Raw genomic sequence first — 18,796 nt, forward strand, 5'->3', positions numbered from 1 at the left:
GATGCCCATGCGCACTATCACCCAAGGGAGGCGTCGCCTATCTCCTGACTACAAAAGACTTCTTCCAAGACAACAACAAGGTGCAAGCATCTGAGCCTGACACCAGATGGCGATCAATGCAGTAGTATGAATCTCTGCAGCTTTACATGCCAAGAACAGATGCATACTGGTAAGTAGCATTTTCCTTTTCTATTGCCCAAGAACATGCAAGTGCTTCTCTTTTTAGTGCTATATACTTTTTCAGATTTGTAATAAAAGGCGATAAGCAAATGTAGTAGTCATTACCCTGGACAATTTGAGACCACAGTGCCCAGACCCTCTTGACTTGCATCAACCATTAAAATGCATTCACATCCTGACTTGTATGACAGAACAGCCTGAGCTTGAATGTTCTGCTTTTTGATAGATTTAAGAGCTTGAGCTGCAGAGTGATCCCAATCAAATTTCCCCCCTTCAAAAACTTGTGTAGCGATTGTAAAACAAATGCATTCCTTGAATGAAACGTGAATAATCGGTCATTCCAAGGAATGATTTCAACTCTTCTTTGCCTTTGGGAGGAGGTACCTCTGAGATTGCCTTTACAAGGGAAAACTTTGGTTTGATACCATTTATAGAAATGTAATCTAGTTCATGTACTAAAAAACAACACTTATCACATTTCAAAGTGTTGCCATATTTCTTGAAAACATCAAACTCCTAAATAAAACATTATTATGCTCCTCAATCATCTGCAAACTGATTCCCTCAACCATTGCTTTACAAAGCATTCCTTTGACAGATTTACTGTTATCAAGTGTCCAACGTAAGGACTACCTTGGAGAGAGCATGTGAAACCTATTAGACAGAATAAATCTGCATTAATTGTATGCACTTGAACATTGCTCCTGCTCCTTGTGACCCTCAAGGGTGAGTAGTTGCGCTTTACAAAAGCCTGATTGATAGAATAGATTTAAAAGAAAATCAGCACATCATCTTCTAGCTTGAAGGCTAGAACACTCGCTGCAGACGCCAACCCAAATGGAAGCCTTAGAAATTTGTAAGCCACAAATGGGGTCACAAAGTTAGTCAGATCTTGGGAGCCTGTAGCGAGTGGTACCTGATGATATGCTGAGTGTAAATCTAGCAAAGAAATTATTTCACATCTGACAAATTAGACAACAAAACAAGATTTTGGGGGAAGTGGATGACAATCCACCAAAATGTTGCTATTGAGTGTTTCCGAAGTCCGCACATAGATGAATATTGCCATCCATTTTGCGTACTATAACGATGGAGCTCACCCACTCAGAGGAGTCTGTAGGACTAATCACATCTTCTGACACCAATTTATTCAATAACTTGTGAAGCGCTGCCCTTACTGATAACGGTACAGGTCTGTGTTTATGAGAAATCGGATGGCGTGTGCATGTAACTTGATTTTGTGCTCAAAATCAGAGATGGTACCCATCTTAGATTGAAATACGTCTGGGTAAGCCTTTGTAATACCTTTTTAATTTCTTCAAAAGAATCCACAACAGTAGCTACACAAATGGGTTGACTACGACTGGAACATCAGAATCCGGAATCAACATGAGACCCAATTGAACCAAGTCCTGCCAGCCAATGATAAGTTGATCTTTTATGGCTACATAAACGTTTGGCATAATTTTCCTTCCCAGACATTCCAATCGTTCTACAAGAAAGCTTAACATAGTGATGTCTTGGTCACCATAAGCTTTGAGATTAATATTCATCGGAGGCACTACCTTAGAACCAGCCCAGTGTTGACTATATAAAGTATCAGAAATAATGAGGGGGGGTGGGGGGGGAGGTTGGCTCCAAAATATGCCATCATCTGCAAACTGAGTCCCACAAGCATTGCTTCACATAGCGGTCCTTTGACAGATTTACTGTTATCAACAGAGTCCCATGTAAGGACCATCTTTGAGAGATCATGTGAAACATAGTAAACAGACGAATCTGCATCATTTGTATGTATGTACTTGTACATTGCTCTTGCTCCTGCAAACTCCCTGAAAATGCCCTACTTTGTGATATTTGTTACAACTTTTACCTTGAGCAAGACAACCTGTAAAATTACTCCTATCAAATTTTGAATCACATCTGAAATAAAACCCAGAACCCTTCTTAGGTAAGGGTTTGCTACATTTCTCTTTAACAGATTATGTATTTACTATGTCAGATTCTTGAAGGCCATTTACAGAATGAGAAATTAAATTCTTACCCATTCGTTTACTTGAGACAATGGATCTTTCAATAACTTTAGCTAAATCTATAACCTCTGTTGTAGTTGGATCTCTTCAAATTACAAGACGTTCTTGGATTTTCTTGAAGTTGCATCCAAAATACAAATTGGTCTGTTATACTAATTTCTAAAGTGGCGCCAAAATTACAATTAGAAGCACAATGACGAAGAGCAGATAGTCTTCCACGGATTCCTCCAGGTTCTGATTTTCTCTTGAAATAGTTGAAACGTCCTAAACGTACACTGGGCTGTTCGCTAAATTTCTTTTCAAGTCTGGCAATATTTTCAACGTATTCATTCCAACCTTCAGGCTGTGGTGACTGTGTAATTTTAGGTCGATTTTAAAAACCTTGTGGACCTTCAGTACCCAAGTTGTTGATCAGGAAAGCTACATTCCTTATAGGTGGAAAATATTTCTGCTTCCAAAGCAACTGAATAGCTTTCAGACACTTTATTTATTTATTTATTATTTTTTTTTTTTTTTGAAAAACCTTTGACATTTCAATCAATAACAAGTATGGGCCTACAACCCCCCGGGGCCGGCCGCTAAGCAATCAGAGCAACAAAGATCAAATGTGAACACAGGCAGCACCTCGGGGAGCAGAATCGTCATGCTAATATGGTCTGGCCGGTGAACAGCGCAGGTAGGACACCAGGATAAAAAGGGTTTTCATTTTATAATGGAAAAAGACAGAAGGATCAGGTGCCGAACAATTTCCCAACAGCGATAAGAGGCAGGCAGAATAATGACGTAAGCAATAATCAGCAATCTATTGGATCAATGGCGCAGACACAGGAAATTCAGGATGGGGAAGAATATCATGAGCAGTTGCGCCTGCAGTCCCCTGCCCTAAAGCCCAGGGAACACCCCGGAAATTGTGGCACACATGAAAAGGCGACGATTCACAACAAAGGAGGTGTACCACGCTGATCCCAGAAAGGAAAAAACAAGAAGAATCAGAGAAGAAAAAGGAGGCCATGGAAAAAGGAGATGAAAGACTAAAGAATCCCCTCCCCCAACCCCCCACCCTGCACCTCTGCAGATGAGTACGGCCCCCCCCCTCCCAGCAGTGTGCCTGTCGCCCCGGAACCAGACCCGAAATATAGAAGAAACAGGGAAAAAAGGAGTAAGAAAAGAACCCCACCAGACGGGGGGGGTAGAGAAAGTGTTAATAAACTGGAGGAGGGCCTTCAAAACATACCCCCGGCTTCCCCCTCCCGCACGGTAAGTTTTCCCCAAAGCAAACAGTAAGCAGCACAAAATCGACCATATCAAAGAAAGATGGGGAGCATTATGCACCTATTATGTTAATAGCTATGCCATGAGAGCACGCAACCCCTGAGCCCGCCCGTCTACTAGATGACCACCCCTGAAGGATCAGCCTTATCCTTGACCAATCTTTGCAATTCTGCCCATGCCTACCCCTCGACCCAGTGCCATGTCCGATGTTCCAAGGTAAAGGAGTGTCCAAAAACGACCGGGAAGCGACGCACACAGGTGGGGTGGAAGTCTCTGAATACCAACACAGTCCACCTCATGGAGGGACGGCCTTCCCAGTGCTGCCCCAGAGTCTGCACTGCACACAAGGTCCAGGAAGGCGGAAGCAGCCAAAGTAGACAACTGTTGCTTGAATTGTCCCTGGGTCGCCGGAGGCCGTGCACGGAACGAGGCCACCACCTCCCACTCAGGTCCAATACCTCCGGAACAGATCAGACCCACAGCCAGCCGATCACACTGTAGCATACTGTCCGGAGTGTCCAGCTGTGCACTAATCTCAGGGGTGGCCGCGACTTTGTCCTCCGGTGTGCAGTGTGGGAAGTCCCTGTGTACCTGAGGACAGGAAGGCCGCCACTGTCCCAACGCTGATGCCACACCATCGAGCTTACTCCCCAAGACCCCGACGCCATGAACCAAGGAGGAATGAAGGGCACCGAGGGCCTCGGAGGTCGCCGTACCCCAGCACAGCTCTCTGCGATCGCTCCGCCACACTCCCAAAAGTCACACACTCCCAATCCTGCTGCGACCCAGTGGACAGGATGGTAGGCTTCATCGCCACAAAATGGCCGCCGGGTAGGCCCGACCCGTATGGGGGCCGGGACCCCGGGACAAGCGCCTCGAGGCCCACGGCGCTGGAGACAGGGTCCGGGGGCAGGCAAAAATGTATCCGTTGCGTGGTCACGGGCAACAGTCGTCCCCACCACGGACCAGCTCTCGCGAAAATCCGGGAGCTGCCCGCAAGAATCAGGGCGAGTTACGGGCGGCGTCCGGGCAGCTCACCGTCAAAGGCAGGGGCAATCACCGGGGAATCTGAGAATTGCACCCCCGGGCAGGCACTCGGTCCGCCTCGCTTAGCGGCAGGAACAACCACGGCGAAATGTAGGCCGAGGTTGGCACCGCTCCGGTGGACCGACTCCACCCAGTCACCACAGGCCGCTGCTGTTGAACTGCCACCCGGCCAAGGCGTCCACTCGAGGTCCTGGCTCCAGGGCTGCACGGGCCGCAAATTTCAAATGCACATTTCTCCGGCGGTACCGCAGCCAGAAACCTCGGAGTCACACGATCGGTTGCCACTCTCATTCACAAACACGATCGCATCGCGCAGGCTGAGGATCTCATGCAGGATATCCGTGCGGGATGCGGAGGTTCACGGAGCCGGGAGTCTACGCTGCCGTCTCGGTCGCCATCTTGGCTCCTCCCCCGCTTTCAGACACTTTAAACCACTTTTTTCCAGGTTAGAGATGGTTTTCCAGGAAGTTGTAAGAGATTGTAAATGGCCCCTCCTAAAGAAACCCTCCGCTAAACCCGACAAACACAAGAACTACTGCGCCATCTCGGTACTCCCTTAACCTACAAAAATGTTTGGGAAAGCCATCAATCGTCAGCTTACGGACTACATCGAAGAAAACAATCTGCTCTAACCCCCTCCAAATCTAGCATCTGGCCCAACCACTGCACCGAGGCCGCCCTGATCGCAGCATCGGACGACATCAGACGCCTCCTCGACCTATGTGGAACAGCTGCCTTATCCTCGACATCTCGGCAGCCTTCGACACAGTCTCCCACCACACCCTTGTCACCAGACTCCACCACATTGGACTCCAAGGCAAATCATTCCGCTGAATCTCCTCCTTCCTCTCTGGCCGTACACAGAGATTCCATCTACCACCCTTCTCCTCCGCACCCAAAGACGACATCTGGGGTGTCCCCCAAGCTCCTCCCTCAGCCCCACCCTCTTCAACACCAACTTGACACCGCTTGCAGACATAGCCCTCACCCACAAACTAAACCTCATCTCGTACGCTAACGACACTCAGGTGGTCTTGTTCCTCACAGATGACACCGACACCACCAGAGCTAACTTCCAAAATACCATGACCGACATCGCCACATGGATGAAGACCAACTGCCTTAAACTCCACTCTGACAGAGGTCCTCCTCTTTCGAAACCAGCCTTCCCCTAGGTACGACCCATGGTGACCCATCACTCTCGGCCCCTCAGCCACCCCCTATCGACAACTCATCCAACCTCCGAGTTGTCCTGGACCGCCAACTGACCATGAAGCAATAAATCGATGCAGTCTGCTCTGCCTGCTTCCACAACCTCTGCATGCTCCGCAAGATATTCCGATGGATCCCAGGCCCTAGTCTTAAGCCGACTGGACTACAGCAACGCACTCTACGCCGGAACCACCAAACTGCTCCTGAAACTTCTCCAGGCCATTCAGAACTCAGCAGCAAGATTCATCCTTGACCTCCCCAGAAGAACCAGCCTCTCCCCTAACCTCAGGGCCCTCCACTGGCTCCCCCTCCAGGAAAGATGCCTCTTCAAACTCATCACACATGGCTACAAAGCCCTCCACAAATCTGGACCAGCCTACAACTACAATCCTCTGATGTTCACCAACCAACCAGGGAACTCCACTCCTTGCCCTGGCCCACATCCCTTGCATCCGTCAACCGCTGCAGAGGTCACTCCTACCTCGCTGCCAAATCCTGAAACGACTCCTCCCCCCCCCCCCCCTCCCCCCCCCCCCCTCTCCCCAACCCCATCCACATGCGCACCTCCCCATCATTTGAAGACTTCAGGAAGAAGCTCAAGACTCAGTTCTTCGGCTGGCATGGCCATCCGATCGAGGCTCACAAAACCCCAGCGCCTAGAAACCCCCGGGGTGACAAGCCGCACTTTACAAGATCCAATGATTGATAGTAGTATCATAAGGTTTTGGATTAGTCAGAGGGTGGATGTAGTAATCCAATGCCTCTTTTGTTACCTATTAACATCTGCCGCTACGTCTGCTGTCCCCCTATTTAGAGCAATTGTGGTACTAGTTAGCCTGCAGATTTTCGTAGCCATAATCTGTATAAACTTCTGTTCATTGTCCCTTTTTGTGTTTTTTTTTTTTTTTAAATTTTTGGTTTTTTTTTGCACATCCTCGAAGTGTCACGGGTATGCCCAGGTGTGGGTTTTGTGCTCACTGTGCCATTGGACTCATGCTATTCCAATGGCTACTTTGATTATGCAGCACGAGAGAGACAAATTATGCAGCAAGAAAAGGCAAGTTATTTGGCGTAATGTGGCTTATTATGTGAGAATATTACTTTATCATTTTGACATTTTTATATTTCTAAACACTGTTTTATTAAGATTGCACCTCATAAGCACCGGTCTAATTCCCAAATACAGCAATAAGCAACAGAAAGGTGACCAATCAACCCTTGCAAAGGGCCTTCCATTCTGCAGCAACACATGTCGTTACATTTTTAGTAATTTTTGGACCGTTTGAGCTAGAAACAATGTTTTGTTAATCTTCAAATTATGCAGCAGATTGCGTGGCAAATGCGGTAAATCCATAAAGCTGCTAAAAATGCTGCAACTGCACAATCCCATTCCAGTGGCCCTGTCTATTCCTTACTAACGAGACCCAGGTAGGTGGAAACTGGTCTAGGGTTGCTTGTGGTCCCCTCTCGAGGGGACTTGGTGTAGCAGATTGGGCTGGATTTTGCCTACTGGAGCAGAAGCAAGACTCCGGTTCTCCATCTGTTGGTCTGGAGCACGGCCCTGAGTGATCGCTAGTGATTGAGATTCATTCAAGCATTCCTTCCATCCCCTTGTTTCTTATTTCATGACCACCTTGCGCACGAGGACACCTATTAAGTCAGTGTTACTGCTGCCTCTTTATGTGTATTATCTTCGTAAAAACATCTGTTTTTAGCTGCCAGTTCTTGCGTCCGATTAGTATGAAAATGCATGATGATGACATTTTGGGCATCCTGTTGGTTTGTCCTTCATTTGTGATTTTGTGTGGTCTGGCCCAGTGTGTTGAGGGTGTGGCAGAATGGTCCATTATCTCATGATAAAGCTTGTGCCGGCTGTTCATTCAGCACTAAGCAGATTATTGCTGTCCCTTCTAGAAAGTGGATGGATGCAGATTGGAAGTTTTCCTTTATCTCCTTGTGTTTTACTCTTCTTACTGCCAGCTTTCTTGGATACTATGGTCTGCTTCACTCTTGCACCTCTCCCTTGGGCCTTGCTGTTTTCCTATGGATTCCAGAATCCTTCATATCCTTTTGCCGCCCCTCATTAACCAATGTCGGTCCACACTTTGATGGCCTCCCACCGCCATCATCAGGTTTGGAATCGTCCTCCTGAAAGGATGCTGCTGTCATACACTCTTGTCAGTAAAAGGAGGGGTGCTTTAATAAGAGTATCTGCAGTCTCAGGAACCCTTTCTCTGTTCTTATCAGAGGACAGTGGCTCGGATACTAGGTGCATGTTTATACTTGGAGTGCCAGAGAGAGAAACCAGCAGTGCAGGACTTCCGGACCTCAACCCGTCTTCCCTGACTCTTCGGAATATGATGCCCCTTCTGTTGCAGTCTGTGTTCTCTGCCAGCTCCTAACATTAATTATCCCCTTGCCTTCACATACCTAGAATTCATCACCACCACCCTGCGCTCTTGGGTGAACCACCTTCAGGTGTGAGCTGCCTCTTTTCCACTAACCCTTTTGCAACCCCACACTATTGCACCCTTTGGCCTCCTGCCCAAGTACTTGTTTTTGGAGAGCTTTCAATGAACTGCACCTAGTATAACTTGGAATGGTCTCATTCATTTAGTTTCATAGTTGCGCTCTTCTAAGTTAATCTTTTCTTTTTCTCTCACAGGTGCAAAAATCACAAGGACTACCCATTCACCGCAGAGTTTTAACAGTTCGACTAAAGACCGAGCCAGTATTCAGAATTTTTTTCATTGCAAGAACTGTAACAACCTGTCGAACGTTGATGTGGCAAAAATGTGGACTGGTGAAACTGAGCCTTCTTTTCTCAGTGATCTGCCATTTGAGATGTAAACCAATGGTACTGACCCTGAATCATTGTAGTAGGATTCGTGTTTGTGTTCATAGAGATTGAAGTATCACGAAGACTAACGCCTAGTGACCTTTTCCCTGTGCCTTACACCATGTGAATGAATCAGACCATCAAAAGTATTTCTCAAGAAGTGAAAAATCATAAAATGGGAGGAATGAAGATGAAAACCAGCACTCCTCACATCTAAAGTACATGTGATGGAAATTAAAATTGATAGTGTCCTGAATAATCATGTGATGGGAGGATGAATATGTTAAACAACCACTCCTTACATTTAAAGTACATATGATAGAAATTAAAATGTGTACTGCCCTTGTACAGTAAGTGTCCAATCAGAAGGGGGTGATATTCTTGGATGTCGCATGAATTTAACTGCAACCTTAGTGTTTTGACACAGAAGACAGAGTACCAAAGGTAAAAAAAATGTCCTTGCAGTAGTAGTTTACATGGCATGCACAAATATGTTATGGCCAACGGCAGACTCACAAGCATAAACTATGCAAACACTTATTCACTTACACTTTCTCATTCACTTACTCTAAGTCACACACTACTTTATTCGACCTCACTGTCACTCGCACACACAAACGCTCACTCAAGTTTTGACTCCTCTTTAACACACTCACTCCTCCACACTCTTGACTCTCACTTACAACTCCTGATGTATAGGTGCTCTGCTTTAGTAAATAGGATTCAATAGGCCTCTAGGACCTGGTGCTACTGCACCTCCTTCCTATGCCCTGACTTACTCCAATACCCTCTTGGTCACTCCTAACTCACTTGCATGCTTTCACTCACTCCATCGCACTCTATTTTCACTTAGGCATGCTAATTCACTCATTGACTTTCACTCACAAAATACACACACTCCACTAAATTGCATTCAGTCTCATTCACTCTGTCACTCAAAAACACACTAAGATGTGCACAGAGAAACATTTTTTTTGTTTTAGTTCCCTTGCCTTCTTTCCTGGCAATTTAGAAGCTCCATTGCAGGAGCATAGCAGGAACCTGGCGCAGAGAATGAGAACCAGCAGGCTGTGATTCCCAACAAGGAGCCACACAGCGCATCAGGGCAAAGTTTGAAAAGGAGATGACCCCTACTGAGCTCTCAACTTCTTGACAGGACTAGACGCACAGAAGAGGCTTGGACAGAACACCCGGTGCAGGATCCCCAGCTTTCTCCTCACTTGCCTCTGGTATGCACTGATGTGCTCCTTGATAGCCCTATTTTAGCAGATATACTGTATTGCCTGATGCATGTACAGTATGTCTGCAAAATAAAAGGATTATGCATGTGTGCCCCTCACATTCACAATCCAGCCATCCTTCAGTAAACTGCTCTTATTAAACACTGTAGATGGATCGTGCCTCAATCCCCCTCTCCACCCCCACCCTTCCTTCTGTCCTGAAGACAAGGCCGAGATTACTGACCCGCACAATGACAGTTTTCATGAAAACACAAAAGGTGTGATTTCATGAACACTGCTCAGTTAAATGACCAGCATTTTTGGGCACAGGGAAGGGGCGGTAAGTGGTACCTCCAGAAGGCAGGGCTGCACTGTGAAACCCAGTGATGCATTAAAGCAAGGCATACATCACTCAGGATGATGTCTGAGTAAAGAGAATCCAAGCCTTGCAGAAATTCAGTTAGCAGTGAAAACTTTCTTGTTGTATATTAAAATCCAAGTTGCATTTTTGTAATGTCGGATTGTAATTTAAATGGGCCTGGGAGGTAGTGAATGTAGCATTAAGATTGCTTGTGTTCATTTTGTGAGATGTATGAATACTGTTTGCCTGGGCACTCCATGTTTTTAGGAAAGTAAATTCTTTCCCTGTTGGTTTGTATGCTAGGTGGCTCTGATTCTGTTTCAGAGAATTGTGTAGATCTCAGTTTGTATAATTGTTCGGAAAGTGGATTCCCTTAGGTCAAAGACTGCTTTTTCATGTATGAGGTTTTTGCAGTACTGAATAAAACTTGGCATACAGCAGACACTTTTGTATGTGTTGTGTTCATTCAAAACTTCTTTTGTATCATCTCCCTTTTCATTTGCAATATGGCAAAGAAATATCTGATGCAACATGGGTAATAAACGTTTGCAATATCCATTTCCTCGACTTTATTGTCCTCCACTCCTTATTTGCCAAGAGGGTGAGAAGTGACTTTCGTCAGCAGGGCAGAACAAGCTTCTAAAAAAAGGATGCTGCCATTTGGAAATGATGTTGGAACCTTGCAAGTACTCCTTCTTGTACAGGAGTGCCACCATTCAACTGCGAATTGCCAACTACCACACCCAATTCTGGGTTTAATTTTCTTCGCAGCAGGATATTGAAATTGGCTTCTCTGTTGCATCTTTTTATTCGGTGAAACCATTTTATTATTTTTGGTTTCAGTTGCTTTAGTTTACATGCAGCAGTCTTCCTCTGCCACAGATGCTGTTTACTTGCCATCGATACTTATATCTGCAGATTAATTGCCTTTTGAATTCTGTCCGAGGCACCAGACTAGATCTAGAAGCTTTTAGTTTTTTGCTTATGTGTGACAGTGGGTGACACCATCAGACTCTATGTTGGCTTCTTCTGCTGTCGGAAGTGAAAGTGCAGAACAATATATAGGCATCATCCTTGAGCGCTGATGTCTGTTTCTTTTTTCCTGAGCCGTTTGATGCAGATCCGGAGCTCTGACCCTGAAATTTGTCAGTGCTTTACTGGCCTCCAGAATTACATGTTTGTGGCATCTGTAGCTGTAGATTCACAATCTATGCATACTCGTGCCATCTAGTGTTGAGCTCGGACATGTGCAAGTTGTTTTTCTTCGAAGAAGTTTCACAGGTATAGTGACTCCACCTATTGCAGGAAATGTGCATGGGCATCGGCTTCATTATTAGATTGTCTGGTTCAGATGTATCCCTCTTGGTCGGTGCTGCCCGGAGCTGTCTCTGGGCCTGTTTAGATCCTTCACACACATCAGTAGCAACAATCTGCATGCATACTATTTGGTTAGAAGCATCTTGCATCCTCTTCTTCAGCTCTGTGACGAAACCTTTTACCCCAGATGCGGCCTCGGCCCTCCAGGGCCCCATCGGTTCTTCGACACCAGACAATGTGCCCATGATAGAAAGCACTGCATTCCGCTACTGCCCAAGGTGTCGGGTGAAATACTCAAGGACTGACTTCCATGAGGTTTGCAACCGCTGTCTGACCCCGAACCAACGGGCGGCCTCCTGCTTGGCGTGCCTCACCTTCTGAAACAAAAAGACTCTGCTACCATTGTGCTCGATGCATTGCCTTCGCTTCGATGGTGCAACAACAAGCGGAGGATACTCAGGATCTCAGGACCTTGAGGGCGACCTGCAGCCCAGGTCTTCTCACTGGAGAATAGCTCTGGTGCCAAAGCAGATGAGCTGGTGCCTGCCCAGCATTCTGCATTGAATTTAGCCATAGTAAGTACTGACTTGCCACCTCCTATAACACTCCAAAGCTGAGCAATGTACTTGAGGGGCGCAAACCTCCAGCTCACAGGCCCGTCATAAGGACTCCAGTCTGACACTGCGTTAAGGCCATGGTCAGCATCGAACTTCTTCAGACTTGATGCCCTCCCAGCTGTCAGTGCTAAAGTCCTCGGTGAAGCCACGCCCATTTACTTCAACTAGCTCTTCAATGCCGAAACCAGTAAGAATCACGACATTGGGAGCCGAAAATCGCCTCAGTGTAGCTGAGACATGACCTCACAAGTGAAAGCAGTTAGCTCCTCCTGCTTCCACATCCTGCACATACTACGCAAGATCTTCAAATGGTTGCCCTAGAATACCAGACGTACCGTCACACAAACCCTCATCAAAAGTAGACTCCACTACGGCAATGCACTCTACACCAGGATCTCTGAAACGGCTCCTACACAGATTCCAGACCATTCAGAATGCCACAGTAAGACTTGTCCTCAATCTCACGTGTAGCACCCACAAATCATCGTATCTCAGAGCTCCACTGGCTCCTGTAACAAACCCTGTGAATTCACACTCCTCTCCCATGCATACAAAGCACTGAACAACATTGGACTAGCCTACCTGAACAACCGCATACACTTCCACCGGCCGATCAGGCTACGATAATTCACATTCGCACTCCCGCGCAGAAGTGGAAGTCGCTCATTTCCTTCATTTTACCCAAATTATGGAACAACCTCCCTTAACACTTCAGGGCCTCCTCCTTCTTGAACTGGCTCTTCAGCTAACTCAGCGGGTCCAGCGCATACTCTCCTGCTCAAAAGCCTAGATAGTCTCACCAGGTGGTCCGCGTGCTGCACACCTTCATATAACATCTTTGGTGCCAAAACAGATGTCCAGAGCAGCTTCTTCCACCGCTTCTGAACAACGCAACCGTTCATCGTTCAGTGTCTGGAGGAGGGCTTTGACCCCAGGCAGCAGAGAATCCTCATCCATCCCCAGACCGGATGGATCCTCGCTCAGCCTTTCCCCCCCCCCCCCCCCCCCCCCACCTCCCCCCTCCTCCCACAAGGCAATGGACCCTGTTCCTCTCAAAATTAAATTTACTTCTGAGGAAGTGTTTAATTAACTGTCGGAACTGATGCCTAAGAAACCTCTGGGCTATGACAAAGACATCTCTCCTCCTCCTCCTCCTTTACCTTGTCTCCCCCTCCTCCTCCTCCTCCTTTGCCCTCTTCTCCTATTCCCTCATTGCCTTCCCTCTCCACTACTACCAGTATACCCCTCGCCTTATTCACCTTATGGTCCCCTCCCTTCTAGTTTTGGGAGTCCCAATACAACCCATATGATATGCCTGGGGACCCATGGCCCCCTGATGAACCGTGGATAAACTATGATGTCCATTTCTACTGGGGATACTGACCATTACCTCTACCCAGTCAAGCATTTTCCTGCCAAACCATACCACCTCTTACCACCAGGTATTGCAGAAGGCAGCTGCCCTTCACAAGTTGGAGCTGCACAAACAACCAAAGGAGGATGACTTCCTCGTGGAAACCTTCTCCTCCACCCAGAGGTCCATGCAATATTTGCCAACTCTTAATCCCATTCCCGACATTCAACCTTCTGCAACATCCTTACTTAGACGTCTTCAAAGAAAAAACGCTTGCACACATCTCAACCCAACACTAGATGGCAGGAGTATGCACAGCATGTGAATCTACAACACTGCATGCCACAAACCCATGCTTACAGGGTATCATTTTCCTTTGGGTGACTGTGTGCTTGAAATGTCTCCACAAAGACTACAGGCCAAAGAAATAGGAGTCTATAAACTGTGACCTTCGAGGACTCTCACACAGATGAGCTGTAAATGAAAAAACAAACACACACCTACACCCTGGATACAGATTGCACTGATTCCATACCAAGAGTGAGCTGTTCGTTCTGAAGTATCCATTACCAGAGTTTAACCTATGCGGTCTAGTTGTTCCTTTTCCCCTCCCAAGCCCGCCCCCTGCCGTGCAGCATCTCCTATCACCAACTGCTTCTGCGATCACGTACCCTCCGACGTCCACTGACCCGAAAGTACGAGTCCATGCCCATATCTACTCATGCGGCTATTCACATCATTCACCGACAGACGCGCGCAGCTAGGAGCCGTCATCCCAGACGCCTTCGACACCTTGGATTCACTCCAAATCGACAAAGTAAGTTTCGGCACCTTCGCAAATAGTTGGGCCTAGGTCCGCGAACCCTGGCTATTTTTCGGCACCTACCCTTAATGATTAACTGGTTTCCTGGCCCCCGGCCATGCCTTGACCCGTTTTTCTTTCTCCCCAGAGCTCCCCCCACCAGTACCGAACCGCGGTACAACGAAGAGTTTCCACCACCTCTACCTTCGTACCTGCCGATGTTCCCTCCTTGACACAGCGCCTTTTTCTACACGCTACCAACACAGTGTTTCCTTTTGCAGGTACGCCCACTGTCCTTGCGTGCTCACTGCACCGGCTCCCCCGCTCTGCCGTGTATATTTACGCTCCGTTTCACCCTCTTTCAGGATATCCTGACCGGGAATCCGACTCGCAGCGCTTTGGTAACTGCCATCTCGCCCTCCAGGAACTTGGGACCGTGTCCTCCTCTGGTACCTGCCGCCTTTCCCTTTTCTCCCCGATGGTATTCACAAGATGCTCCCCACCCCGCGCTCACTAGCCCCTATCATACCTTCTTCAGTGGTTCTTGGTTAGGCACCTCTACTGGCCTTGCGCGCTCACTTCACTGTTTCACATGCTCTGCCTTATTATACCCCCTGCTTCCAGTAATTCCTGACTTGGATTCCGACCCACATCGATTTATTGCTTCCTCTGCCCTCATGGGACACGGAACCGTGTCCCCCTCAGGCACTAGTCATCTTTCCTTTATCTTGACTTCCCGGCGTAATTGACAACATGCCCCCCCCCCCCCCCCCCCCCATTGTTCCCTTCGGTTGACTCGTCGGACCACCTACCCCCACAACCATGCGCTTCACCCTCGCCTTACCAGCCCTAATCGGTTCGCCTGCCACTTGAATCCGACTGCCACCTGCACGCGCTGCATGAGTATCCTCCTCCCACCCCCTTACCCCTTTACTTTTTGCCCCCCTACCCTGTACAGCACCGCTCTAAGTTCAACAACCCGGTCCTGAAGATGATCCTCAGTTAAAGGATCGAAACGTCGTCGACCGTTCAGCGCAAATAATAGAGCATCACTCTGGTTCAAGCAAATAATTGTCTTCATTGAACAAACTTGTTTATTGCTATAACTACCAACACTCACTGTATATATCTTTCCACCAATTTTATGTTGCGCCGTTTTCTGCTGATTACACATTGTCACTTGCGTCGCCACTTTTTGTTTCACTGACACAATTGAGCACCAAGTCCAATTAGGGTTGTTTTTCGCATTTCATGCCTACAGTGCTGCTACAACTGTAGTTTATTGCGTTTTGTAAATATATGATGCCAAGTGCACTATTCAAAAATTTTGTCTGAGTCTCCCCTTTTTCTTCCCTGCAATGTGTTGTACATGCATCTCTAATTGTCCTGTATAATCATTATGGGTGGACGTCAAATTCCGCTCGCGGAATTTGCGATATTTTGACATTTTTGTGTTCCGCGAAAAGGCCAATATTTCCTCTATTTGCCGCGTTGAGAAGATTTTTGTCATGTTCACGCTTTGAAAATGCGTTCTCGCGCCTGCCATCACCTTACCGGGATCCCCGCGTTTGTCGACTAGTTTTCCAATCCGTTTGCGTGCTCCACGATATGTTGATAGCTGGTCGCGCTATCCTGTGAGTTCGTGATCCCGATCACGTCATTCGCCTCGCCATCAGACACCGAGAGAGTCTGAGATCGCGAACACTTCATTTTCCACCACAAGAGAGAGCGCGTGAGGTCGCAAACACGTCAATCTCCACCGCGACAGAGCATGAGATTGCGAACACGTCATTTTGGACGCGCCATCGACATCCGGCAGAAGTGTGGTGAAGATCGCGAACACCCCAAATTTTCAATTTGGAGAAGAATATTCACTCTAGCTCCATAAAACCTTCTGTAAATGATGATTTGGATGGAAAAAGCTCCTCAGATTGACATTTGGCTGTCCATTTTTGTGCAAGGAGTCCTTTTAAAAAAAAAAAAACTTTTTGGGGGGAGAGGGAGGAAGTGCCACAGTCTCAAACTTCCTGTTCCTATCCAGCAGGCTCCTCTCAGTGCTTAGTCCATCTCCTGTTCATTCTGCCTTTGGATTTGAGCTGGAAGGATCACTCTTTGTGTGCTGCATCATTATCATTGGATTTGAGGACTTTTGAATTTGATATTTTACAAGTAAGTTGGTGTTGTCTGTTTGATTGGGGGCATTGCAGTTGCTGCAACTACAATTTTGGTACTTATCATTCTTTTTTTTTTTTTTAATTGTTGGGGGTAGCCAGTAGGCCCAGAGCTAGTCATGGGTGGGTGCATGATGAAGCAACTGTTCCTTTGGTGTGTGTTGAATGTTTTTCAAACATCATTTCGGGCAAGGATGGCATCGGATTGAGTTGGAAAATGGGGGGACCAATGGACCAATGGTGCCTAGTTAAATGCCTGACTGAGATGCTTCTTCCTTTCGAGGTCTTCACACAGCAAGGAGGACTGTACTATGGGCCAAGCTGTCCCATTGTTACAAATGCTAGAGCATCAGCTGAAGGAGGTGTCTGAAGCATACAAAGATGTAGAGGAAAAAAAGAAGCATATAAGTTGGTGGAAAGCTTAGCCCGTCGTTTAGCTGACAATACAAGGGTGCAAAATAAGATTGTCACAAAAACATTTGTGCCACAATTCTGGATCCAGACAAAATGGGCACTGAAGACATTAATTCCTTTTTCAGAAATGGATGTTGCCCGGTACAAAACTTGGATAGCTGAGTAAGTTGGAAAATGAAAAGGCTGCTAATTAAAAGCCCACTAGATAAACCCACAACCAGTACTGCAGCAGGGCATCCGGCGTCAAGTTCAACTTCGGAGCCTGAGGGCAGTGTGTTTGGCTCAGAACATTCACCAACACTATCGACAACAGCAAGAACTGGATCATTAGGCCCAGTAAAATCGTTACAGGATTGGGATTTATAGCAAGGCATTGGTAAGTCCAGTGCTGATGCAACGAGAAAAGAGTCTAAAAAATTTAGCACCCCTGAAAATTGAGCGGATGGTCCAGGCCGGTCCAGGCCTATCTGGACGACCCAACAGAGGTGTACATTGATCAAAACCCATTGCGGTATTGGTATGGGAAAACGGGCCAATGGCCACTGCTCAGCAGGCTGGCGATAAACTATCTGACTTGCCCTGTCGCAAGTGTCTCTTCTGAACGTGTTTTCAGTGCTGCTGGTTCCATTGTAACAGTGAGAAGGACCAGTCTCTCGCCCAAAAACGTGGAGAGGTTAACCATGATTAGCACTTTATACCACCGAAATACTCAATACATGAATCAAGGGAGGAAGATGAGGACAGCGGCTCAGGTGACGGAAGTGGTGTGTTAGATGATGATTACCTACTTCTGGTTGAACCCACAGAGTTTGAGGACAAACTATACTTCCCTGACAATTAGGCTTGCACTTCCAGTTCTTACTGTCTTCCTCCCTTATTTTCTTTTATTTGTATGTCTGTCTTTCTGGTTAGAAACTTCGAATCACAACAAATCCATCACCACCGTCTTCTAATTGTTTTGTTGCCATATACAAGTTCCGGCTGTCTGCATATCACAGTACACTCCTCCGAATCCTGCTCCTCCATCCTCCTGAATCTCCCTAAATCCATTGCCTTCTAGAAGACAGGTGGATTGGATGATGCAAAATAGAAGAAAAAAGAAAATATTTCCTAGTCCCTCCAAAAGAAGTGGAACATGATTGATTGATGACTACTATAGCTATCCTTTCTGATCCGAGAGAGACTGCCCATTAACTGAAGATGAGAAGGAACAGGTAATGAATGATGCCATGCATTGGACGCTGACTGAGTGAGTATGTCTGTTTGTTGTGCATGAAGTTACTTCATTGTGCACTTTATGTAATAATCTACACACTAAAAGTAACTCAAGTCCCTTTTCCCTTCTTGTATTTTTAATAACAAATTTGTACTTCTACTGCAGGCCGATACATTCCATTTTGAATATAGGAAGGGGACTCACTCGGTACACTGCAGACTGAGTTGAACAACACCATCATGATAACCACAGTGACTTAGTATCTTCACAGTCACTCAGTACACGGATCGGAGATGATTGATGGAATAAGTCAGGGCGTTTCATGAGTGGCATAAAAGGTAAACCACAGCAGACCTAAATGTCTGTGTAGCAGTGGAGTCAAGTGTAGCAGTGGTATGACTGCGGTGCGTTGATTTAGTCACTTAAATTGTAAAATGCTATGTTGCTAGATATGTGCTTTGTCCAACTCTTTCAAAAAATGTACGCTAAATGGAGGATGTGCAAAGGGTGCCGTCACCATGGGCCTCCTCTGTCCTGTTGGCGTTGTATGTTAATGCTGGAAACAGACTAGAGTAGAGATGATGCATCCATGCCGCCTCGGAAAGTGTTCTGTTGCACTACACCATAACTTGTGCATTTTTTTCAACTTGGTTTCTCAATATCCCTTTTGTTTTTGCATCTAAAATTACAGGCCGGGCCTTACCCTGTGCTATTCTTGGGAAAACAATGCACACTTACCTT

At 46.7% G+C, this 18,796-nt stretch overlaps 1 protein-coding gene across 2 annotated transcripts in view; it reads left to right on the top strand.

The window, feature by feature from the left end:
- LOC146854179 (aldo-keto reductase family 1 member B1-like) overlaps window positions 1-10,606 on the top strand; it is a 217,432-nt gene extending 206,826 nt beyond the window's left edge. For both annotated transcript variants that reach the window (XM_085651951.1, XM_085651952.1), the window contains exon 10: window positions 8,410-10,606. In XM_085651951.1, coding sequence (XP_085508077.1) covers window positions 8,410-8,452 — 43 coding nt within the window. In that variant the 3' untranslated portion in view covers window positions 8,453-10,606. The remainder of the gene's footprint in view (window positions 1-8,409) is intronic.
- Window positions 10,607-18,796: the final 8,190 nt, after the last annotated feature.

Source organism: Triturus cristatus, chromosome 4_1 (assembly GCF_964204655.1).
Source record: "Triturus cristatus chromosome 4_1, aTriCri1.1, whole genome shotgun sequence".
Lineage (NCBI taxonomy): Eukaryota > Metazoa > Chordata > Amphibia > Caudata > Salamandridae > Triturus > Triturus cristatus.